This window comes from Pyrgilauda ruficollis, unplaced genomic scaffold (assembly GCF_017590135.1).
Source record: "Pyrgilauda ruficollis isolate IOZ18807 unplaced genomic scaffold, ASM1759013v1 scaffold14, whole genome shotgun sequence".
NCBI classification, from domain to species: Eukaryota; Metazoa; Chordata; class Aves; order Passeriformes; family Passeridae; genus Pyrgilauda; species Pyrgilauda ruficollis.
In genome coordinates this window covers 7,056,695-7,081,637 of record NW_024512543.1, presented here as the reverse complement: position 1 = coordinate 7,081,637, position 24,943 = coordinate 7,056,695, and the positions used below count along the sequence as shown (strand labels likewise).

Here is a 24,943-nt window from a genome sequence, read left to right as displayed (position 1 = left end):
CACTGGTTCACGATATTTATTACAACCTATTGCTTTAGATAAGCCTGCTGTAAGTTTGGTAAACCCAAAGCACATTGTATGAACCAACAAAAAAAAAAAGTACAGCACAAGCCACATCTCTGTAAAAGGTATGCAGTGGAGACGAACAGAGGCACAACTTTAGTCTTGTAAGTAAGAGCACAATGAAGATCCTGGTAACAGATAATGAATGCAAATAAAAATCATACTACCAGTACTAAACATAAGGTAAAAATCAGAGTAGCATTGTTATATCTGTATACAAAGAATGCAGGGTCTTTTTAAAAACCCTGTCTTCATTCTCTACGACCTGTAAACACAACTCTCCCAAACCATCTTCCCTCCGTACCTGAACTAGAGATAGAGATCTATACAGCATGTGCAAATCTAGTCTAAGTATTTTTAGGCTCTCTTCTTCAAACAGAAGAAATACAAGTTTAAAAACATTAACACCACAGATTCCCTCTATCCAGCCTCTGCAGAAAGTATTCAATAGCAATACTGCCCAAGACATCCAAGCAAAACACTGGACTAAGAAACCCAAAAGAATGCATGAACAATAAATACAAACACATATGAACAAGGAAAAAACAGTTATCAAGGGCAACTCTTAACACTGGCAAATGAAAGTGAATTAGGACCCTTTTCAGCCTATAGCAGATCTGTTCCTAAAAAAAACTCACATGATTTAAGTAAACCTATGATGTTAACTGAGGTTCAACTACACTTTAGGCAGACCAGATTTATTCATCAGCTTGTTCTTTAAGATGTCATACATGGTAGTTACATGTCATGCTCCATACCACTTAATAATGATTTATTTATAAGTATTGCTAGACCAGGATGCTGAGAGTCAAACAGTCCCTCCACTGGGTTATTTGCTGCTGCTGCTGCCTTTTCGTTACCACTCCACAGATTCTTTCTGCAACAAACATTTTGTCCCTCATACCAATCTGCTACTGATTAATGTTTCTGAAAAAATAAGTTAGACAAAAATATTACAGTCTAGAGTGACTATGGAAAACTTAGTTCTTGTGTTAAGTCTTCTGGCCCGAGAGTAATTTTAGAACAGTACCAGCCTGAACAGAATGCAGTTCTAGAGCATTTCAAACACACAGATGTTGAAACAGTCTGGATTTTACTTCAATGTTGGAAAGTGAACGAAAGACTGAAGAATTTATATACAAAAGTCTCAAGCATAGTCCAGAAGCTCAAGCAGTAACTACAGTCCACTCCTTCCAGAAATTGCTTTACAGGGTGTTCTTTGTTTTTTCCTTTGAGTGCAGATGTGAACTTCTTCCAACAGTCTCTGAGCTTCCACTCACACTAACAGTGAACACAGTCAGTGCAAACAACACACAAGTTAATTCAATTTATAGCTCTCAGACTAAAACAAAAAGGGAAAAAAGCTTCTTAATGGTATCTATCATTTGTCTGTTTATCTCCTGTGAAACAACTTACCAGAAGGTCAGGCAAAACCACTGAATATCAATAGAGAGTCCTTTGGCCAGCATTTAAACCATTTCTGTTGCTGTGATAAAAGTTACACTTCCTAAGTCTAGAAACAGACACAGAAGCCTCCTCTACACAAACACCTGGTGATCCCCATGCAATGCTGATATGGCTGCAAAGACTTTCAGGGAATTTTCTTTTTTTGAATAAATACTTCCATACAAGGCCAAATCACAACATTGCCACCCTAAGCAAGTACATTTTATTGTAAAACTTGATTTGTGGTGAAAGTCCAACAGCTGTCTAATGGTTCATTTGCAAGGCTGGAGTGTTATAAAACTCACTACAAAAATCAGTTTCTATTCTTCATCTGAGGACTGAGAGGTTCGGTGCAGTTGCCAGCACTGTAACAACATGGTTAAAGTAATTTTCTAGTAAATCAGTATTGCTGGGTAGGTACATTCAGTCCATAGATACAAATGATTTCTACCCAGTGTAAGAGAACCTAGCAACAAGCCTCAAAAATCTCAGATACATCAACTTCTTTAGTCATCAGTACTGAATTTCTTATGAATGTTGGGATTATTGACCATGGCAAGGTCAGGTGTCCAGTGTGTTGACTTCTTTGGAGCAGAAATAATGCACAACTATTGCATTAGGGTATCGAGCAAATGCACTGCAAAGAGAACAAAACACAACCATCAGCTGTCAAGACAAACATTGTTTTCCATATTCAAACAAGAGCATCCAAGTTGGGCAGAATCAGAGATAGACACATGACAGTGACACTTTTTTAAACTATAGCCTGAACATATTAAAGAAAAAGCAGACAAAGGTATTCTATGGATATTCTAAGAGGTTTGCTTGGAGGTTTTTAAAATCTATTTTCATTTCTGCAGGCACATTTTACTTGGAAGTCACTGGTAACAAGTTAAAGACTGAGAGACATGCTTGCCCATCAAAATCTTGCTGAACTTAATAGCACCAGAAAAATTCTAGACAACAAAAACAATATTGCATATGCAAATTTCAATTCTGATGCTACGTGCTGCATGTTAAAAACGAAAATTTAATATGTGTAGCAATATTTAGACTGATGTTTATTAAAATGTTTTGGGAAAAGAACTTTTCCCTATCATTGTTAATGCTACTCATATCTCAGAAGGGGTCCCATCAAAAAGAAAATAATGACTGAATAACGTAGCATTTCCCTCCAGCTGAAAGGAAAAAAAAAAAAAAAAAAAAACCAAGTGCAAATAAAATTTGCATTCTATATTAGCTACTAAGAATGGTATAAGTAAAGTTCACAGATTCACAGAATATTCTGAATTGGAAGGGACCCACAAGGATAAGAGTCCAAATCTTAAGTAAATAGCCAGTACAGTGATTGAACTCACAAGCCTGGTGTTATCAGCACCATGCTCTAACCAGCTGAGCTCATCTCAGGGTCACTGGCATCCAAATCATCAAGCAAATTAGTTCTACCTTTAAACATCCTATTGCATGTAGGCTACAAAACATACATCAGTCAGGGAGCCATAAAGCCATTGGATAGAGAAAACTACACATGTATCTTAGCTTAAAATTCTTTATAGCATCCTCCTCAATTCTAGTTATGAAGCAGGTTCTTCGAAAGGCAGTGGTCTTACAAAGTTTTCAAAATTCAGTATGAGGACCGATTTTATGCCTTCTAGAGTTGTGAAGTAAGAACTCTTGGGAATTTCTGAAGGAGTTTTATACTCCTTTGTTGAAAGGAGGATTAAACTCCTGCAGCAAATTCACTGACCAAAGCTTTGGTCAAAGTATTCCTAACCATTCAGCTAATGAATGTAATTTGTAATTCAAATACTCTTCAAATGGCTCTCTCATACTGCTGTTCTCTCTGGCTATACATACATTCAGTTTTCCAACATTCTTAGTTTAAGTGTACCAGATTAATATTTGATTCAGTTTACCCAGCTCTCTTACCTGTTACCTATCTTCTTTTTACAAACAGTGCACACCTTCTCCTCTGTAATTATGCACTTTACTTGCTGATGCAAGATCCGCTCCTCCTGGACCTAAAGAAGGATAAAAAGCCCAAGCTGCTCAAAAAGCAATGCCAGGCCTTGGTCTGATGAAACTGCAAACCATCACAGCATTTAACTGTCAGTGGCTGTACCCACATTACCAAGTTGTGCAGCACAGAAGAAGCCGCTCTGTGGAGCGGAGCAGGTGGTACTGAACACCCAAACCCCACACTGTATGAATCACAGGGTTTTACTTTCACCTTGGTCCACAGCCTAAGGCATTCAACCACTAAAGGGGGTTAGGGTGAACATTGAACTGTGTCCCCTGGCTCACTTCGTTTGAAAGAAATTCAGTCCAAGCTGAGATGATTCTGCAGTGCACACCACAGCACAGTGAGCAAAGACAAACACTCATCCAAACTAAAATGAATGTACACACCATCTCCTGCAAAAAGGATGTTCAAGCTACATGGTTCCCATTTAATTTCAGATGCATTACAGCACCATCTAGAGGACACCCATCCCCAGTAAGAAACAGTATATTTCAATATTGGACATATTTTAAAACATTATTCCAATAAATAACAGGTGGTGGATGCTCACCCTCAGAAACTCTGCATGGAGAAGGTTCTTGAGCACTTGATTAAACCTTTTCTTCTGAGCATTTTCTTCAAGTACTTTCTCTAAGAAGATGCGAATCTCACTAATCTGTGTATTTGCTGGGAGTAGGTTTATTGCCTGGAACAAAGTTAGAAAAAGTTAAAAAGGAACAGAGATAAAAATAGAATAGAAACTGACACATTTAGATTGACACATTCCAGTCACTTGCCTACTCCAGTACCTTCTGCAGTCTCCTGCCAACAGCACAGAGTACTTACAGGTCTGAATTACCTTAGTGGTATCCAGTTTGCTGTGGTGCAGTTCCAAAACCTGCAGAGCAGCCTGCAGGTTGGCTTGAGGCTCCAGCACCTCCATCTTGATGGGTCCCAGGCAATGAACACTGGGTGGGGAGAGATACATGCGCAGCAGGGACAGATACACCTGTAGCACACACAAGGGAAGTTCTAAAACTGCTGCACACATCCACAGCTGACAGTGCTGGTAAAACCCAGCAGTGGTACTAAGTCACACCCATGCCATCCAAAATTCTGCACTGCTCATCTAAACAGCTCTTAATGTAGGCTCAAATCCAACGATACAGTAACATTCTCAACAAAAACCACCCCATGATCATCTAGGAATTCCTAAATTCCAAGAGATAATACATAGGTTCCCATATACTACACAAACCCTGAAAATGTCTATACAGAGTAAGAACTTTCAAGTTTTGAACAAGGTATGAATAGCCTTCTACTCCCTTACTGAACAAGAAGCTACTTACATCTTTGTTGCCATCTTTGTTTCTGTCATAATGTTTATGGCAGTAGCTAGAAGAATCAACAGAGAAGAATTAAGACAAATACAGAAACAGTTACAGGACCCAAAGAATCAGTTTACAGAAATTAACATTTAATTAGTACTGAAGTTATCCAAGTTAAGTGACTGTACTTCTGATTCAGATACAATTCACCAAACTGCACAGCAGGATTACACCATTTACTCTGCATCACAATGCTCAGAGAAGCAAAGTTTTGTGCAAGTCTCCCACTTCCAACCAACTTAAAAAGCCTTAATGCAGAAGCCAAATTGAATTTAGCTGTGTAAGAAAAAAAGGGGAGGGGGGGGGAAGATATCCCAAATCAACACATCACAGCGTAAAAACCTAGGTGTATATATATATGTAATTAGTGTATCTGAATCACAAAAAGAAGCTGTTCATTAGTGTACACTGCATACCAGGGATGAATGCCCTCTAACAAGCATTTGCTGAAAATAGCTTTAAAAGCAACTATGTTGAACAGGTCCCAGGGCTCAGATATACCTGCCAGTGCTGGGTAATTCTATTTTTACCTGAGTATTTCTGATTCAATCAGGAGGTTCCCTGACACAAAACACATAGAAAAATGCTGTATCTTTACTAACGAGGATTCTTTTTACTGTGGGCCAGTGAACATCTCTCCAAACAGAAAGGAAGCAAAACAACACACAAGATCACAGAGCAAGGACAGGTGAAAAGCAGTAACTTATTGACAATGGTCATATTGCTCTAAAGCACAAGGACAGAAAAGCATGAAAAGGCAAACCTCAAAGGGACAGCAGCAGCATCTGTAATAAAGAGACACCCAGAAGAGCTTCAAGGTCAATAAAATGTGAAAACACAGAAGATCCTGAAGACTTACAATGTTCATGCTCCACATATAGCAACATTTCAATACACATCCTATCCACACAGCAGTCAGCAAAATAAGCCTTGCAAAACTGCAAAAAATATAAAATAATGAAATCCTTACTTTTCAGCCATGTTGGTGTCCTTCAGAATATGAACATAAATAAACAGAGCTTGCTCATGCTTCCCCATTCGACCCAAGAGCAGAGCACGTTCTTCTAGGAGACCTAGTGATAGCATGAAGGATTAAATCAACAGCTACACAGAGACATGACAAAATTAGTGACCAGACTAACAGAAGGAAGCATTAATCTGTGCTCAGGCTACAGTATAAGTTACACTGACACTGTAAGTCTACATTTCACACTAGTCTCAGAAACCTTTTATGAATTCTTAAGTCACCTTAAGAAACAACAGCCTTCAGATCTATTCAGCAATTCAGGGTCATCACAAAGTTAGGCTAAATAGCCAGGAGATGCCACAAGGTCTTAGGTCAACAGTTAGAGGAATCCTGCAGAAACTGGTAAACCCAATTGTGCCAGCAAAAACAGAGTTAGTATTCATACCAGTGGCCTTCAACTACAGAAAAAGCCATCTTCTCTATTTCTAGTTACCATGACTCTATGATAAGTGAGGAAGTTTTGCTGTACAATGCAATAAGCTAGGGTTTAGTTAACCTACAGAAACAGGACTCACCATCAAAGGGGAAGTCACTAATAAGTCGACTAGGTTCATACCAGCTAGACTTCTCCAGAAAAAGCAGCAGCTTTTTCCGGTAATCCCCCAAGTCTCCTCCTTCCTCCCCAGCAGGCACTGGAGCTCTATCTATAGGAAACAAAACAACATTAGCTAAATTATTACAACTATCTCACTACACTAGTCTGTACTAGAAGATAAAGAAATCATTATGAAGAGGAACTAAATGGTGATAGAACTGTTACATGGGTTGGGGCTGCCACATACCTGCCAAACTAACTTCAGCTCCTAAAAACACATCATGTGGCTGGTTAAAGCAATACTCAAGTTATTCAAAACCCTCCCCTACCCTTAACATGCAGAAGTCAAGGAGCAGTAGCTGCCATTCGACTTCATTATGAACAGAGTGTTGCTTGGTCCCTCAAAAGATCTCTTGAGAGGCAATAAACTAGACTGCCCTACAAACCCACATGTTTTCCAGTTCCCTCCATCACTAAGGTATCTTACGCTGGATCTCAACAGGGAAGGATTACAGCATGGAATACGAAGGCTCCCCTGTACTCTCCCATACTCCTGGTCCTCCCAGCAGGAAAGGCTAGACATACCTGCAGGGAAAGAACTGAGATATTCTTTCATTAAGCCCTGCACTTTCTCACAGTACAGCTGGATCAGACAGTTGTGGAAATCCGCACCAGTTTCTTCCCAGACATGAATGATGTGTTCCTGTAAATACACATTAAGGCTCAGCTGTAGACACTTGCTCTGGGAAGTAAGGGACAGCTTCATGCTTGCCTTCACCAAGCTTGACTTTAGGATTTCACATATTTTAATTATGTTTTCTTTGCCCACCAGGGTCCAGCTCCTGGAGAACTAAGATCTTATAGGTAATATTTTGTACTGAAGTTAAAATGCACCAGTAGAGATTGAGTTCTTACCAGGTAAGGAATAGTCAAGCTTTTAAAATTTTCTATCAAGAAACTGAGCACTTTGTCTCGTGGCAAAGCTTCCACTTCAGGGAGGTCTTCTGTAAATATCTGTTAAATAAAATTCTATTCAGATCGGTGACTTTCTTTTTTTAAGTGCCACAGTATATTTTTCTCTGAGGCACTGAAGCCCAGCATATCATCATGTGTCCAAAGAGTAAACAAGAAATATAAAAAAATATCTGAGCAGCTTATTCGGGCACTGAGAAGTTACTTCACATCTGAAAAGACTAACAAGCATCCCCACTTCTGCCCTAGTGAACACTCTTCTCTTACAGAGCACAACACCTCCCAAATGGAGGGAGTAAATTTTATAGGCAAATCAACACCTGACATTTAAATACTCAATTAGGCTCTTGTGCAAAAGTGTGGCATCAATAAATGAAATGTTTTATCAAAGGTTCCTTGTTATTTATTATAAGATAAGGTCTTCCAAGAATGGAAAAGCATAAGAAAAAGTGAGAGACTGACCTACTTTATCTACTGCTAACATTAGTACTGAACCCAGAAAATAAAAATTATGTATTTAATTTGGTTTAGCATTAATGAGCTTCTTACAATGAGTTATCCCAATTCCATATACTGCACTAAGAATGTCACAACAAGGTACTTCTTTCAATCACACTAACCTTCAGTCCATCTTCAGGAAAATCTCTTAGCACCCAGACAGAGTAGGAAAATACCAAGTGCAAGTTCTCTGTGCCTAGAATACAAAAAGCAACAGTGCTCAATGTTAAAATCATAAATATCTACCTATTCACAACACAAGCAGATGCTTTCAGAGCCAGCAATGCTTAATTTACATGAAGAATCCAGCTGTTGCTCAAGTCAAGCAAATTACTCGTTCCAAAGCTACAATTTCACTGCCTCACAAACATGATTTCAAACAAAAACAAATATTAACTCAAATACTAAGTGTCACCAAACATAAAGAATTCAGCCCAAAACCAAGATCACTTGCCTTAATCACATTCCAAAAGGAATTCCTTTCAACCTGTTTTAATTAGGGTAGAGAGGCAGTGATCTTTTCACTTGTGTACCTTCCTTCAGTCCATTTCCAGCCTGTCAGTCTAATGACTTCTACAGCAAATGGTCAAATACTTTATAACAAGTAGTAAAGCATCATAGTACTGAAGCAGTTTCTACTGGCATAGAAACTACATGACAGGCAACAGCTACTCAGCTTTTAGCAAAATGTAGGACTTGCCCCTTTAAAAAGAATACTATAGTTTGGACAATTTGTTTCACAATACTAATAAAACATGTTAGGAAAACATCACTTTCCCCTCACCCTCCTGCTCAGAATCACTGAGGCACTCACTGCCCAAACAATGTAGCACAACTGTACAAGAAACAAACTTAAAGCAGCCCTATAAAAAGGCAGTCATTGTTTGCTTTTCTCCATCCCACAATATTTAAAACAAGCAGCATCTTCATATTAGCAGAATTTTAGAAATAAATTTAAAAATGCAGATGATGTGCACTGTGAAGTAAAACAACTGAAATAGTTCCCAGAAGAGCCAATCTCAAAGTTTCAGTAACGAAAGTGTGACTTGGCAAATGGCAATAAACTTGTGGGTCTGAATTTTGCTGAACTCTATTAACTTTCTGAATTTACAGGGCATGGTAGCCTCACAGAGAATTTCAAAAAAATACAGGACAAGTCATGGAAGTTCTCATGTAAAACAGAGAATCTAACTCCTTATAAAGAAATGTGACATTAATTAGAATAGTTCCATGCCAAAACCCTGATCAAGCTGCCTTTGCTGAAATCCCAAGCAAATCAAACGTGAAGTTAAAACCTACTCAAAACAGTGAAAATATCAGGAGGAGAGGAGAAGCTCATTAAATAACAACCAAAGCTTACTGATCAGTATATTAAAGGAAAACACCACTCTGCACCACAGAACAACTGGCTCCCTCAGCACATAACATCCATCTGCATGGGGATTCCCACAGGCCACAGGCAGGGAATTTCTGAACTTCCTCAGTAACAAACCCTTAATTTAAACATGAGCTATAATAGGAAAAGGTTCTGTATAACACAATTTTAAAAGATAAAAGAATAATGCAACGCAGGAAATTATCTACCACCCCAGTAAATATATAATTCTCCTGTGCACTAATAAAGCATATTGTTGATGGCCAATCACACTGTTAATATTTGCTTGGATGCAATAAACAAGTGCTTACACTATTGACACAAGGCAAGTATTAAATACCATCAGTAATACATAATTGATGACTTAAAAGACCATAGCTACAAGCCTGGAGGAATTTGTAATTACTTGAGAACTACCTAAGAATATTGCATTAAATGCCCAGAAATTGATAGAAAAGAGTAGACTAAAGAAGATTTTCTACTTCACTCAGAATGCTTTTCTACTTCACTCTTCACCACTGGAAGAAAATTCAAATTACTATGGCCCATTTTCTCCCAGTGGATATTTTAATCAGAAATAAGGAATGCTTTCCAATAACATATTTAAGTTTCAACGAAACCTGAATCCCTTGAGCTATTACTTGAAGGTTGCATCACGCAAGAAACCAAACAAGATAACAAGGATACCCTTGCAGCTTGATAGCCTCCAGAAAGCTGCCGAACAGTAGAATAACCACCAAGCCAAACAAGAATAAAAACCTCAGAGAAATACTGCTCTTCTTCACACTCACCCAAATGCTGCAAATATTGCACTGTCCTCTCATGACCCTTCAAAGGTGAGTTGGCTTTCTTTGACTGATCCACCAGGACCTGTAATGCTTTGAAAAGAAAAGAATTCCTCTGTAAATGCTAGTTCAAACACGAACCACAAAAAATTGCATTTTTCCTGTTATGCTACTGGAGACAAAACAAAGTTTTGTTTCGAACATACAGACCAAATTGTAACAGGAAAAAAGATTTAATCAAATGAATTAAAAAAGCCTCTTCAGAATACTGCCTGCTCACTGAAGTCAAAACATAGCACAAAGAACACATACTTCTACTCCTTCTCCTGTCCCAACCTCATAATTACCTTTCTCATGCAGACCTTTTTTCTCATACAGTATTATCAGCTCACTATACTTGTGTGCCTTCTTTAGCACATGCTCACTCTCCTCAATATGGCAATGATTGTTCTCCAGACGCAGCAGTGGTGCCACCAGAGCTACATTCGTCTGCAACAAAAAAGGGAGCACTTTAACTTCATTGCAAGTGCACCTTCTAAGTGTACGGTATAAAACACAAGCTGGAAGTGGGGGCAAGGAGGAAGGAAGCTTCACAGCATAAGAAAAATAAGGAATGACAGTTTCATATCTTACAGGAAGATCCATGTTAATTTCCATAATTTTGAGGACAGAAAGAAAACAGCACATGAAAGCTACACCCCTTCAACAACAGAGGTCAGGCTTTGTAAAACATCAAAACAGCCAAGATCATACTTTCCTGTGTTTACTAGTATAAGGCAATAATAGCCTTCATTAGACCTTCAAAATACACAGCCACGTTCTTTCGACAGAGGCAGCAACCAGGAACAGACACACCTGCTTCATTCCTTGAAACTGCTTCCTGACCAGTGAGGAAACTAGTTAATGCTCAGATTTTACACATTATTTTTAGATCCAAGACAGACAGTTGTGTGAGCATTTCTGAAGTAGCTCCTTATTCTCCTTCTTAAATGTTTCCTTCTGAAATTCCACCAGAGCTCCCGTGGCAAAGCCTCTAGGTCAGACAGAAACTCACGTGCAGGTAACACTTTAACAGGGTGGTATCAATGATTTGTAGCAGCTTCTTTTTGGATTTGATCGTTGGTGTTCCTTCCATGAGGGGTGAGGTACTGGACTGATGATCAGAATCATTCAGCTTCTTCACTAGCTGACTCCTTTTCTGCAGGACATCAAACGAAATTTTAACAGGAAAAGGCCATGGATTTCTACATCTCACCTCAGCATATATAACCCACCAACTACAAAGACTAAATTAAGCCAATTTAATAACTTCTTTTAATCAACTCTTTCCCCAAAAAAATTTATTGTTACAAATTATTCAACACAAACTTTACAACCATATTCAGGTGTATAAATTTGATTTGTATATTTATAGTTTTTCAAAATGTCCAGAGTCTGGAGAAAATTGTCAGAAGGAAATGCTGTTAACCTGAACAGACATTTTAGACAAGTCAGGAAACATTTGGAAAACAATTTAGATTTTGCACTCTTAGGCATAAAACCTATCCTCCTTCAGGCACAAGACTCCTTTTACTCTACTATGGATGGCAACCAAACAATTCAGGTTCCAGTTATGACGAAATAAAGAGGGCAGGAACTTACAAGGCCCATTAATTCCCATTCCAACTTTTACTGCATGCTCTCAACCTATCTCCTGGACAGAGTGCCCTTAATAATCATTGAACAAAAAAAAAAAATGAAGTGCTCAAGTCCTCTTCAGAAGGATACTAGAAATAAAATACTGGACTCCTGGTCAGATCCACTGCATAAGGAAATTTTGTCCAAACACACGTGATGTTCTCCACATATCCGTGGGCTATCTCATGTGTTCCACTTCCCCTGCTCACTCAGGAGCTGCTGCCCTATTTTCCAGCCATGAAGACAGCCCATTAAGGCTAGCACGACAGAGCTGGACTAGGTGTACTGCTTCCTGCACATCAAAGCTAACAAAGCATGCTAGAACTGAATAAGCCTGCTCTAAAACCAGGTAGAGGAGCACTCACTTGAGTTAGGTAGTCTATCAGAGCTAAATGTGCCTTCTCCAGCTCTGCCCCAGAGAGCCCTGGCAGGGGGTTGGGATACTGTAGCTGTTTCCTGTAATCTGTGGGCAGGAGGTCAGGATACAGACCCATCACATGAGTGGGATCTATGCAAAAAATAACTGGTATTAGTAACCATTCATATTATTTTTGCAAACTTAGAGTAAGCTTATCTTTCTAACAGAGCAGTCTGTAGTCTACTTGTACATCCACAAGGTTCCTGAGCCTAAATAAAATTTGTTCATTACAGAAAAGAAGCTAAAACAACACAAAAGAAACAAGAGTAAAACAGGTTTCAAAGTCCAAGCACAGGAACTTCCAACCTGTGCACTTGGCACACTTGGAGGACAAGCCATTATTACAATCTTACTGCTCTTCTTGCAGATTCCTAGCAATAACCTCTCTGACAGTAAGACAGGATTTCTAGGAACAAACAATGTTTTAAGAATAGGTTTACTGCACTTGTGAAACAAGAACTAAATAGTACCATCTGAAACTAACACACACCCATTTTCACAGAGTTTAAGCAAATTCAAAATTACTATCCTCCAATTCAAGCTCAAAATACCTTGAGCTCTCAGCCCTTGTCTTTCACTGCAGTTTTCCAAAGTAAAAATTATGTGCCAAGAAAATAAGCCATAGGTTTAAATGCACATGAGAATTCTGTCACCAGCAAAAAGAATCTCAGTCTTAAACACCATTCTGCAGTACAGCTCAGTCTTCAAGCATTCTTCCAATAGCCGTAGTATGACCTAGTATCAGAGACTACTGTGACTTCCAAAAGCACAGGAGTGCTTCCTGGTTTCAGCACCTTGGCTAAACCAAGGGTTAAGGGTCCTGATCTGAGTCCAATGATTTTGCAAATCTACAGATGTTCCTTATTTTTCATTCCAAGCTACAAGTAGGCTTTTAGCAACTGCTAACATTCAACTTCAAAGGTTCTGGGCACATGCTGTGCATGCTTTAAATACCCTAGAATACAAAGATATTCGGTAAAAAGGACAAACTCCTGATTGAACTTAATTTACTAACTGTAGTTTATAAGTATTTAGTTGTAATTAATTGTGTAGTTAATTAAGTTATTAAGTAATTAATCACCAGCTCCACCAAAAAAATAACTAAATAGCTGCCCAGGTTATTAGCTGTTCACAGGGGACCTATCTGCACAAGGCAGCATTGTTGTGAACTAAAACAAAACAGAAAACAAAAAACCCCATAAAATAGCCAGTGAGCTTGACTTCATTCCCTCTAACTGAAGTGATTCAATGCCAACCCAAGCATTTACCTGTACCAAGCTTGGCAAAAACTTGCATGGATTCATCAAAACGCTTCTGGCAGAACAGGTTGAAGGCAAAAAGGTTCTTTATGTGGTGGATTTGTTGTCGCTTCTCACTATCTGAATCATCTTTCATTTCCTGCATACAAATTAACAAATATTAAAAACTCTCATGCCTCGTATAGGAAACACCCTAGAGAATTAACAGGAGCATTATCCTGTGGAGAAAGTAGGGGAAAAAAAAGAATCTCTCAAAGTGAACACAGCTGGTGCCTGTCTATGCTTATTGTGTCACTGAGATAACCTGGAAGGTCTGAAGCTACCTCTGGTTACCTCTATACCTGCTCCATCACAGCAAATGTCTCTTCACTCATTTGCCTTTTCAAATTTTTTTTCAAGTCAGCAATTCAAAATGCAATTAAGTGGAGTTTCCAGAAACCAAACAATTTGAACACAGTGAGAGCAATATAATTAAACATACTGTATCAACATATCTATCAAATTATTGTTTCAGGAGTAATATTATGCAAAAAAAGGTCATGTGACAAAACTCACAACTCCAAAATACACTGTTTACAAGTTGTCTGAAGACTCTGAAGCCCAAGTGATTTCAAATTCTAAAAGAAGGTAGCCAATTAAACAGCTAAGAGAAATAATCTTTCATATACAAAACAATTTCTCAAAATCTACACCATAACAGATCAATATGGAATAAAGGCAGCACAAAACTAAAACTTCAGTTAAAAAAGCCTAGAGTTTACCAGTTTGTGCAAAGTGGACAGTTGGGAAGTTATACTGACTGATTAGTGGAGTCACTGGCAAACATCCCTTTGTGTACTTTTGCACAATTGCACCCACTGCTAACTCAAGTTTTTGAGTACTTACTGCCAACTGCAAAGCCAATTCAAACTGTTTGTCTTGCAGAAGCTGCTGGATCTGTGTGGCTATGGACACCGGAATGAGCCTCCAAACAAAGTGATTACTTGCCACATATATAATGTTTGTGCTGTCAACAAAACAAAAAAAAAGTCAATTATTAAATTTCAGTGCTCAGAAAGAAGAAATACCCTATCCTAAAAGAATCCCAATTCAATAATAGAAACATGCATCAATCCAAGAGCAACTGGAGCACTACTGCAAAGCAGAAAAAAGACTATTTCCAGTATCACAAATTCTTAAAGACTCTCAACTCTATCCTTTCCTCCTCAAGCTATGGCCTCCACCAATCTCCATAAAAACCCAACAGATTGCTTCAGTGCTACATCTTAAGGTGAGAGTCAGAAAAGCCACTCTTCTCCCAGTTTTTTTCAGCGTGCTACATGCAGCCAGGCAGCCTGAGAGCAGCGACAGTGAGCTCTAGCAATACCCTCCAGAGGTGATGAAGCGCGGCCTCTGCAGCTCGATGCTCTGCACCAGCAGCCGGGGCTCGAACGTGCGGATCTCCACGTACCTGGGCAGAACAGCAATGATGTAGGGAGGCTGGTGCTCTGTTCATGAAACAAGTGAAACATTTCAGTTCACTGTTCTCAAGCATTCCTTGAAACAAGCTGTGATTTAAGGCTTCTCTTGGATTTTTCATCCCTTTGAAAGGTGCCCCTTTTACATATTCAAAACAAAACTCAGTGGCTGACACTGACAGCAATTTGCTACCAATCCTTTGGCTCATCCTTCACCACAAGTAAATTCTGAGGCACCCAGATCTACAGCACTCGAACACACTACCTTCCATTTCAGAGCCTGTCCCTGTATAAAAGACATGGAATACACCTATTTTATGAGACGAGAGGCCCACAGACCACAAGCAAAGAAGGTTAAGAAGCAAAAACAAACACATGAAACTAGTGTACAACTTAGAATACTGTAGAAACTGTCACAGTCCAAATCCAGCTGGTTTCACAATACTGCAAACATAATGATTTTATCACATACACAAGAGTAAAGAAGTAAATTTAAACAAAACCAAAAACAAACTGCTACTTCTCACCCATGGCTATAGGAATATCTGTCCAATTCAAGGCACATTTCTGAGTACAAACCCCTTCTTCATTAAGCACAACTGTTAGATCATCTTGGCCAACTGCAACTTTTCCATCTGCTACAGGAGCTACCAATGGTTCCAGCTGCTTCCCTGTGGGAAACAGTTCTTTGATGGATCCTTTTCCATCCACCTAGGATAATAAAGAACATTTAAAAAAAAGTGGTTTGCACAATAACCTTTTCTTCAAAGCTCCATAAGACTAAAGCAAAAACCCCTAGAGGAATTTTGCAGCCCAGGCTAATCACTAACAGGATAAGTGCAGATTTAAAGAGTTTCTGCATATCATAACTCATCCTGCTTATACATCATACTGAAATAAAAAATTATTACTTTTATGTCTGAGATGATGATAGTAGCTGATCATATCATTCACACCGTTTATCAAATGCATTATAGCACAGCAGCAAAATCAGCTGAAGTGTCCAAACCCTTCATTTAGGCCAAAAATTTCACACTCTCTTGTTCTGGCACGAGCAAGCACTGCCACATTAAAAAAAAACAAACTAACTAAAAGCCTAGAAACCTGCCTAGCCATTTTCCCCTGCCCTAACCACTCATTATTTTGGCCACGAGCTATAGTGGGAACTGAACTCACACAAAAAATTCATGAGCTGATATAACAACCAAAAGAGAAAATCCTTCTTCAACTTCAGCCACACATTCCTGCTGCTTCCCTTGCATTACAGCTCAAGCACTTGATAAATCAACAGCTAGCCACCAGAAAACACCACCATAAAAACATGTGTACTTTTCCTGCCTATTTAGTGAAATGAAGCTGTTCAAGGACTGGTTAGTGGAGGACCAGGGCCAACCCACAGTAAACACTTGGACAGTCGGTCTCCACCCTGGTTACTTGGGCAGCTGTACAACTACTCCTATCACTAGGATGGCAGGAATCAACAAACATTTAGGAGAGCACTGCAGAAAGGCACCCCTTCTTCAGTGAGCAGCATCATTTTCAAGTGTCTGTAAAAATTACGTGTGCCTTCCCTTTAGACTACAGATCATGTGTTGCCACACATGTACATACATGTACATGTGTGGTGCATCTAATCTTCATCCTATTTTCCTATAATATCTGCAGAAACCTATTGTAAAGGCAGAAAAAAGAATAAACTATAGCTGTAAATGAAGTCTAAGTGGAAACTGTAATATTAAATTAGCAATAAGTTCAGAGGCTTTCAAACAATTGCAGTTCAACTAGAGAATGAAAAATGAAAGAATGAGTAAGCTTCACTGTGTGCCAGCTGAGTTATTCTTGGTCTCTTTGTCCTTTTAGAGCTCATCTCATTTCTTAATATATTAAATAAAATGCAAACTGAGCTTACACAGACTGTTGCCAAAACAAAACGTATCTTCTCCAATTCCATTCTTCTGCAAGAGCTGCAAACACTGGTCTCAACAGCAACAAACAGAAGATCACTTCCTGACAAATATCCATTTAAAAGGACAGGCTTAGACTGCCCTTTCCAAAGCCACAAATAGCAGAAGTACCAGATGCTGTTTTCCATAAATCTGTTAGCTAAATTCCTGAGCACAGGAGCAGCCTCTATAGTGTCTGCTGCTACCCAAATCTTCTTGAAACACTATTACACAGCCCCATCTTACCCGTATCAGGTAATAATCCCTCTTGAAGCCTACACAGATGGAGTTTTCACACCAGGCCATAGACTTGGGTACATCAGGCACACTGAAGTCCCCCTGAGGAAAACAGGTTAAATTGGTTGTTATGAATGAAAAGCAAAAGTCCAAACTGGCAGTACAGAGTGTAACAGGCTGCTCTCTTGTCAACACCATATTCCCCACCACCTGTGCCCAGCACCTACTGCTCAAGGAATGGCAGTATTCAGCAAAAAGGCTAGACTCATGTACAGTAAAGAGTCTGCTCTGAGTTAACTGATAATTTTTAGTAGAAAATTTTCTAGTAGAGCATTGCAGCTGAAAAAGCCTCTACCCATTTCAATTAGTTATTTTTTCTTATTCCAGTATTCACAACTGCAGCTCTCTACACTTGTCAGAAACTATCTTCTGACTTAGTGGCATGCTTGCAAAAGCACGTCACTAAGTGACATACTCAGAGTAGAAGTGCACCCACTTCTATGTTTTTGCAAGGTATGCATGCTTATACATTTCACTGACTTAAAAGTCAAGTACTTAAAAGTGTACTACAACCAGAACATTAAAATACAGGACACAGCCCTTACTTTAACTTTAACTTATGAAACTGTATTAATGCCACTAACTGTGACTTCAACATGTATTTTCACTTCTCTCTGCTGTTCCATCGTTAAATGTCTGCAGAACCAACCACCAATGTTCTCAAAGTCAGCAGTGCCTCTGAGTACCAGGGACTGCATGGCAAGCAGTGAAGAGCAATGACCCTTCCCTGCTGAGACATGTGGCTACAGAAAGAACACAACTCACCTGGAGTTCATGGAACTCCCTGTCCTTCCAGAAATAAAGCTGGAGCTTCTTACGCACTGCCACACACATCCTCAGCACCTCTTCCCCTGTATCTGATTGCTGTGAAAACAGACAGACCTAGCTCATAGGCACTTAGAGAGGCAATAAGGTAAGACAAGGCCAAAACAAGCCTCTTCTAGAAGCAAAGCTGGCCACTGAAGAGCAGCTGTGTTCATCCATGCCAGAAGGACATCTCTAAAAAAGGAAGCATGGGAGGGGGAGGAAGGAGGCAGGGGAGGTGGCAGGATACTTATAAAACAAACTTTGACAGGGATTGTGACATCAAGGAAATTAAAAAAAAAATAAGAGAGCACAAAAGGCATATGCATACACAAAAAGAAGTAGAGAGCTGTAAGTCCAACCCTGAAACTAGGATAAATAGCTGGAACTCTATGCAGTATAGGAGAGGTGAGGAAATGGGACAAAACAAAGAATGTGTTATACTAACAGATAAAACCATTAATAATCTAATATTCTAACCTGTTGGAAAACTTTCTTGACAAGAAATACTAGGAAAGCTAAGTGCCTGGACACACAACAAACAAGTCACTTTGCAATGACCAGATATAAAGGTGCTTGGACAGACATTTGTTTTCATGTCTAGAAAACCCCAAGTACTTCCTAGAAAATATTTAACATTAAGCTCCCATGGGGCAAAAACATAAAAAAAATTACAAAGGGCACTAAACCATCTCTTCTGATTATGAAAAAGGCATCTGAATGATATAGGCAGGCTGAGAAACTCACTTGAATAGAAATTACTCACTTAATGAACTAAAGCATATGAACAGAGCACTGCTACACCTCACAGAACCATTTTAGGGCTTGAATCTACAACTGCTCCAGGACTCCTTGGGCCAATAAAGAGAAACAAAAATGTAAAAAAATCCCAGTGACAGAATTGCTTGCAGAAGGAAACCTCAATGACCTAGTACACAGAAAATGCAAGGAAAGGAAATGGCTTTTATATTAAGGGGACCTCTTGAAAAAGAAGAGTCAAAGTTAGTATAGGACAAAAATGCCTTGAACTCTTGTATCAAAAGTTCTGTATCAAAAGCTGCAACCACAACAGGCACAGGAAAATACCTTGTGAAGCAGAGTAAGAAAAAATAATTTACAACTGTTGCCTTAATCAAATGCAGTAGGTACTAACTTTAAAAAGCACTAGGTACCCAAGAAATTTTCATCTAAAACAAAATAACAAACGTAATCTACACAGCAACATGAAAAAGGAATCCTTATTACAAACAGTAAGGACATCTGTGCAGCTGTATTCCTCCCCTTACCTGGAGATCACAAGTGAAGAGAGATGCACCTTTTGCCTTTGAAATTGTGGTGATTTGTTGAAATGTCAACAGGTCATGGACATAAATGTTATTTTCTGTTTTAAACAAAAATCCAATTATTATTTCATCTTTAATACATGTAGTCATTGCTAATTCAAACAAATTACTGTATTTTATGTTTATATAAAAAAGAGCTTGTGAAACTAAGAGCTGCAAGAAAGGAAAATAAGTATTTTCCCAAAAGCTGAAAAATGCTAAGGCAAATACAATACAAATACAATAAATGCAGAAAAGAAGACTAACACCAGCACTGGTAAAACTACAGGAAAGGTACTGCTAACCAAGCAGGGGAAGGCAGACTGGAACGGACAGCAAGCAGGCCAGAACAGAGCAAGCTCAAGATGGAAGATTGCATGAACAAAGATAATTTTGAACTGGCTCCTGAAATTAGTTGAAAATGTAGGGTACTGTTTTTGTATGCACAAGGATGCAAACAGCAGAAATCTACAAACACTGGAGCTGGAGGAATTGGGACTTGGAGATCATAAAGCAAAAAAAGACATTAGAAGGTCCTAAGTTAAAGCAAGCAAGAGCTAAGCAAACTTAAATGTTCCACAAGACACTAAAAGATCACATCTGCATATAAAGTGAATTTGGTTCAAGACATCAACAATAAGTTTGATACATCCAGCAAATTTAGTCAGAAGTTTTAGTGCTTTTCATACAGTGCACACAGATTCACTGTGCATGCATATACAGGTACATACAGGGGCCAACACAAACTGTATTTTACAGACACTTTAGAGTATGCATGTACTTCTTCATTCCTAATCACAGATCAGCATTAGTGCTTTGTTCTCCCAGCTGGCAAAGCTGCTTCTCAATCTATGCTGCTTAATGCTTCCTCTGCAAAATGCAAAGCAAGCTCCACACAATGACTTCTTCACAGCCAGACTACTATGTTGGGGTGTGGAAAGGGTTGCCACATTCAGACAAGTAATTGCATCTAGAAGAACCCATTAAATATGTAACACTTTTCTTCACTTACCTAATAGACTGACCAAAATTTTAAATTGAGAAACAACATGGATCTGAAAGGGAGAATGCTGTTAGTGACTCCATTCATAAACTAAAAGTCTCAACAAGGCTTGAGTATAGATAGTCTATGAAAATCTCAAAATAATGAGAACAGCAGGACAGTTTTCCATAAGCAACCTTCCTTCAGCTATTGCAACTGTTTTCAGTGTACCTTTTCACAAGCTGGCACATAGCATTTGCAACCTAAGCTGGTGGAAAAAGCTGTAACATTGTTATGTTACTAGTACAAAAATACTTCTAAAGCATACACAGAGTGTTGCATCCTGAGAGAGGATCCATAAACTTTAAGGTGTTTTTCCTGGAATCAATATAATCATTGAGTGCAAATTATCAAAAAAATGGCAGCAAGACTGGCAGTTACTTTATTTCTACATTTCAAGTAAGTGGAATTACATTCACATTCCTATAGAATATCATCCTAGAGTCAAATAATACATTACAGTCTGTTGAGGTATTAACATCATTTTTACAAATATTCTCAGTCAGAACTATCACTAACAAAAGCCAAAAATAAACCTACAAGTTCCAATTCTTTGGTTTCTGCTTTAGCAATCAAACCAAGCTTATTCTGTTATGGGAAGAGTGGGAAAAAAACATCTGGCTGTTACATCTCTAAGAAAATCTTTAGTTTTGGGAACTTTTTTTGTTAAGCACAGCAGAGACTGCAGATGTACATTTGACATTTCATTTATTGGCTGAAAACTGTTCCCACATCAAGAAGATGGTATTTCCTACCTGTTGAATCTTCTTTGAGAAGTTCTTGTTGGATTTCTCTAGTGTCACTTCAAACCTGTTGCAACCTATCAGAAAGATTGAAGAGGGTGTGTAAACTGAAGCTGCTCATGACTGTATCTTACACTAAGTAAATTACAAATAATTATGAAAGCAAACTTGACCACTTAACACTGGAAGAATGACACTTTAACATATCTGTGCTAACTTTTACACCACAGCTAAATGCATCAGAGGGTCTTCTACACAGTCAGGTGAAAATGTAAATTACACTTCTTGTACCCAGCTGAGGGCCTCAACAGTAGTTACATTTCTGCCTTGCCCAAGTTCTACATTACAAGCATTATATTTACGTAATTTGAAACCCAGAGATACCCATAAACAAAGATACCCATAAAGATTTTATCCACACTACTCAAATATCAGTAACTTTAATTGCTAGGATGTACATCACTGCAAAATAGACAAGGAAAAAACACTACACCACAAGGGTTTAAAAGGAGTTTTAGGGAGAAAGACTTACAGACACTTTCTGATGACATAACCTCTCCTGGCATTGATGCAAAAAAGGGGGAGAAATTTACCATGTGAGATAAGACTAGCAACTCAAGACTAGCATGTTCCAATTGGACAGACAACCTACAAGTTTCAGAAAAATCAAGCTGAATGCAGTCTCTAGAATCCAAGTAACTACAAATTAGTATCTTTCCAAGAGCTGAAGAACTTGGAAATTTACATTTGATGTTTACTTTCCTGTGCCATGCTACAAAATATTACCACATTGAAAAACATCAGTTTCTACATAATAGCACGTAACGTGAAATACAAACATCTTCAGAGAAAATTGATTTTAACTAAACCAAAAATAGAATAGTTCTATTTGTGGCATTCCTAGGATAGACTATGAGCACTTAGGACTGTCAAAGAGGCAGGGAAAGAGTAAATACCTGACAAAACTAGTTAGTATTTATCCCTCTTCCCCAACCATGATGCACATGGACCCACTGAACGTATTTGCTCTCTCACTAATCCAGTCTGTCATTAAAAGATGACACACATCAAAACTCTGGCAACTCGCACACTGCACTGCTTTTACACGTAATTGTACACTGTATTCATAAAAATTACAGTCACATACTATAAATTTAAACATAGAGAAACCTGAAATAAAATTCACATACATGAAATTCTATATAGGAAAAAAATCAGCAATTAATCACACTTGTGTTAAAATGACTACAACTCTAGAAGTGCAGGAAATAAAAACAACAATCAACTTTTTTGTGCCATTCTTAAAATCAACTTACCTACATCTTTCTTGATCCTGTAAAGCAGAAGATGCCCTTGTTTTGTACCAACAAGGAGCCATTCCTCTACAAAGACAGGAGAAAACGAGTCTAATTAGTTCAACAAAAACTGCCCTTCACAGCTGTGCTGGTTTTTCCTGGGGTAGAGTTAATTTTCTTCATGGTGCCTATTATGGGGCTATGTTACATTTCTCAGAACACTTGGAAACCTGCTTCAAACACCAAAAAGAACTTTCTGCAGTGACTACACAGGCCTCCTATCATCTCTCCAGTGGGAGTGCACAGAAGTAGCTTCAACTCTCAGGAGAGGATAGCCAAAGAGCAGGCAGTAAAGCAGCATAAACAGCTTGGCCATCACATTCCACTAGCTCATACGGCAGTAAAGAAGCAAACCATTGCACCTTGTGTGCCATCAAAAGAGGCAATAAACTCTTCTTCAGACATGATTATCTCTCAGAGAGGAACCGTGCTACATAATGGGAAGTACTGTCAGAAAGAAAAACAACGAGTTTATGTGAGTTTGATTGCTAAGTTTAAGTCGGGTTTCTTAAATGTCCCTCTGAAATAGTCAGCTATGTTTGGAGGGAGAGTGTGGCAGCTTTACTTAGGTTGGACAACCTAAGCTAGCTTTGCTTGGACCACCAAGAACAATTTTAGATTTATAAAAGAGGGCCTTTATATACAAATTCTAAGGCAGAGTTTCAGACTCATCCTCTTTACAGCATTTACACCATACAAAAAGCATAAAATCTTTACAGGCTCATGAAATATGACTGAATTTCTTCCTCACTGAATATCATGCAGGAAAGAGCATACATTAATATTTCCTTCTACATCCAGTACTTCCTCATCACCAAAGGAATTTGCATTTTAATAAAATCTTATTTCCTGCAAGACCTTTCTTCTTTCTTCTACTACTTGGCAGAAACATTCTAGAGACAGAGCTACACATCTTTTTTACAAAACCATACTGCAATAAGTCTGTATGTTTAGGCTTTTTTTCCTAGTTCAGCAAACTAAATTCAAAGAAAGAAAAAGATAAAAGCTGTAATACAGGAATAAACCACCTTCACATCCTCTCCAGTACATAACTCCATCATAAACAATCCATGTATAACAGGAGTATTATCATTCACAATATAATTCTTAAAACAATTAATCGGGGTCACAATTCCATAGGGCTTTGAGCTTTTTTAATTGCTGATTTTGCAGGATGGTAGTACATCTGATGTCACCTGCTCACAGCTCTGAAAAGCTTGATCAAGCTTAATCACCAGGACAGCTGGTGCAGTCACCTGACCAAAATCTTGACTCTCAACTATGCCCAAAAATAAAACCCACAATTATGTATCACTAACACGTGCAAACGTACTCGAAATCTAAGGCTTCAACACAGCACTGGCCCTCCAAATCAAGTTTAAGTCACAACATAAGGAATGTTTTTTTTAGCAATAAAGTAGGCAGCCCAGGGTTACAGCCGCGGGAGTCCCGGCAGCCTCCCCAAAGCCGGGCTGCGGCAGGGCAGGGCAAGGCAGGGCAGCGGGGCCCGCGGCCGCCGGCGCTCCCGGGAGCGGCGCTCGGCACCGCCGGGACCCGGGGAGAGGCTCCGGCGGCCCGGCACGGCCGGCTCGGCCCGGGGCCGGCAGGGCCGCGGCTACTCAGGGCTCTGCCGGCCGGAGCGGGCGGCGCTGCCACGGCCAGCCCGCCGCAGGGCAGGCAGGGCAGGGCAGGGCAGGGCAGCCGTGCTAACGCTGCCCTGGCCGGAGGAAAGGAGCGGAGCGGCTCTGGCAGCGGCGCGGCCCCTCCGGCTCACCCCAGGCCGCCAGGCAGTCGATCTGCAGCGGCAGCTTCTCCAGGATGGGCACATGCTCGAAGGCGTCGTGCATGGCGGCGGCTCCTCCGGCCCCGGCTGCCGCCCGGCCCAGGCACAGGCGGCACCGGAGGGAACGGCCCCGACGGAAGCGCCCCCGCGCCCACGGCTCCCGCCCCTTCCGGCAGCGCCCGCCCGGCGCCGCTTCCGCACCGCGGCTCCGCCCGCGCCGGCACCGCCCCGCCCGTCCCGGCACCGCCCCGCTCGCCCCGATTGTCCCTCCGGCGCCCCGCGGGCTCCTCAAGGGTGCTGGCACTGTCCGGGGGCGTTCCACCAGGAAGGGCGCCCTGTCCCAGCTCCAAAAACGGGGCTCCGCACCGGCATCAAACAGCCAGCCCGCCCCGGGGGCTCGGGCGCGAACGGGAAACCCGGGTAGGCACGGCACCGAGGGGACCCTGACATAGCCCTTGTGCATCTGCATACAGCCCGAAAAGGGGACAGGCTGTAGGAAACACTCGTCTTCCCAAAACGTCACTAAAGGAGGTGCCCGGTTGCCGTTGGCTATCATAAACCGTAGAAAATAGGAAAGTCACCCGGGATGCAACTGCAAAAATTGACCTGCATAACCAGATGTGAACAGCGAGGCATATCTTACAAGCACATTTTTTGAGATCATAAGCTTTGCTTTAATGAACTTATCCTATGAACTTGGCCAGTGAATGTCAGTCTCCAGGAGGAAATGTTTCTCGTTAGTTTGCCCCTTC

At 40.0% G+C, this 24,943-nt stretch overlaps 1 protein-coding gene across 1 annotated transcript; it reads right to left on the bottom strand.

Moving 5' to 3' along the window:
* Nucleotides 1-3: 3 nt before the first annotated feature.
* Nucleotides 4-24,448, bottom strand: VPS39 (VPS39 subunit of HOPS complex). The gene is made up of 25 exons (XM_041459727.1): nucleotides 24,183-24,448; nucleotides 22,370-22,435; nucleotides 21,066-21,130; nucleotides 20,281-20,323; nucleotides 19,233-19,327; nucleotides 17,908-18,006; nucleotides 17,092-17,184; nucleotides 15,430-15,613; nucleotides 14,812-14,932; nucleotides 14,331-14,451; nucleotides 13,455-13,584; nucleotides 12,134-12,276; nucleotides 11,146-11,289; nucleotides 10,439-10,580; nucleotides 10,098-10,184; nucleotides 8,054-8,127; nucleotides 7,377-7,475; nucleotides 7,047-7,164; nucleotides 6,442-6,570; nucleotides 5,870-5,972; nucleotides 4,861-4,906; nucleotides 4,371-4,520; nucleotides 4,083-4,217; nucleotides 3,439-3,530; nucleotides 4-2,146 (listed from the first exon to the last, which is right to left on the bottom strand). The coding sequence occupies exons 1-25, from the start codon at nucleotides 24,253-24,255 to the stop codon at nucleotides 2,071-2,073; spliced, it is 2,628 nt and encodes an 875-aa protein (XP_041315661.1). The 5' UTR covers nucleotides 24,256-24,448; the 3' UTR covers nucleotides 4-2,070.
* Nucleotides 24,449-24,943: the final 495 nt, after the last annotated feature.

Excerpts from the sequence above, each read along its gene's own strand:
- VPS39 (XM_041459727.1), bottom strand. The coding sequence starts at position 24,255 with ATGCACGACGCCTTCGAGCATGTGCCCATCCTGGAGAAGCTGCCGCTG. Across the intron at positions 13,585-14,330 it reads AATTGGCTTTGCAGTTGGCA|GAAATGAAAGATGATTCAGA; the intron begins GTAAGTACTCAA and ends ATTTGTATGCAG. Across the intron at positions 3,531-4,082 it reads TCCATGCAGAGTTTCTGAGG|GTCCAGGAGGAGCGGATCTT; the intron begins GTGAGCATCCAC and ends ATCCTTCTTTAG.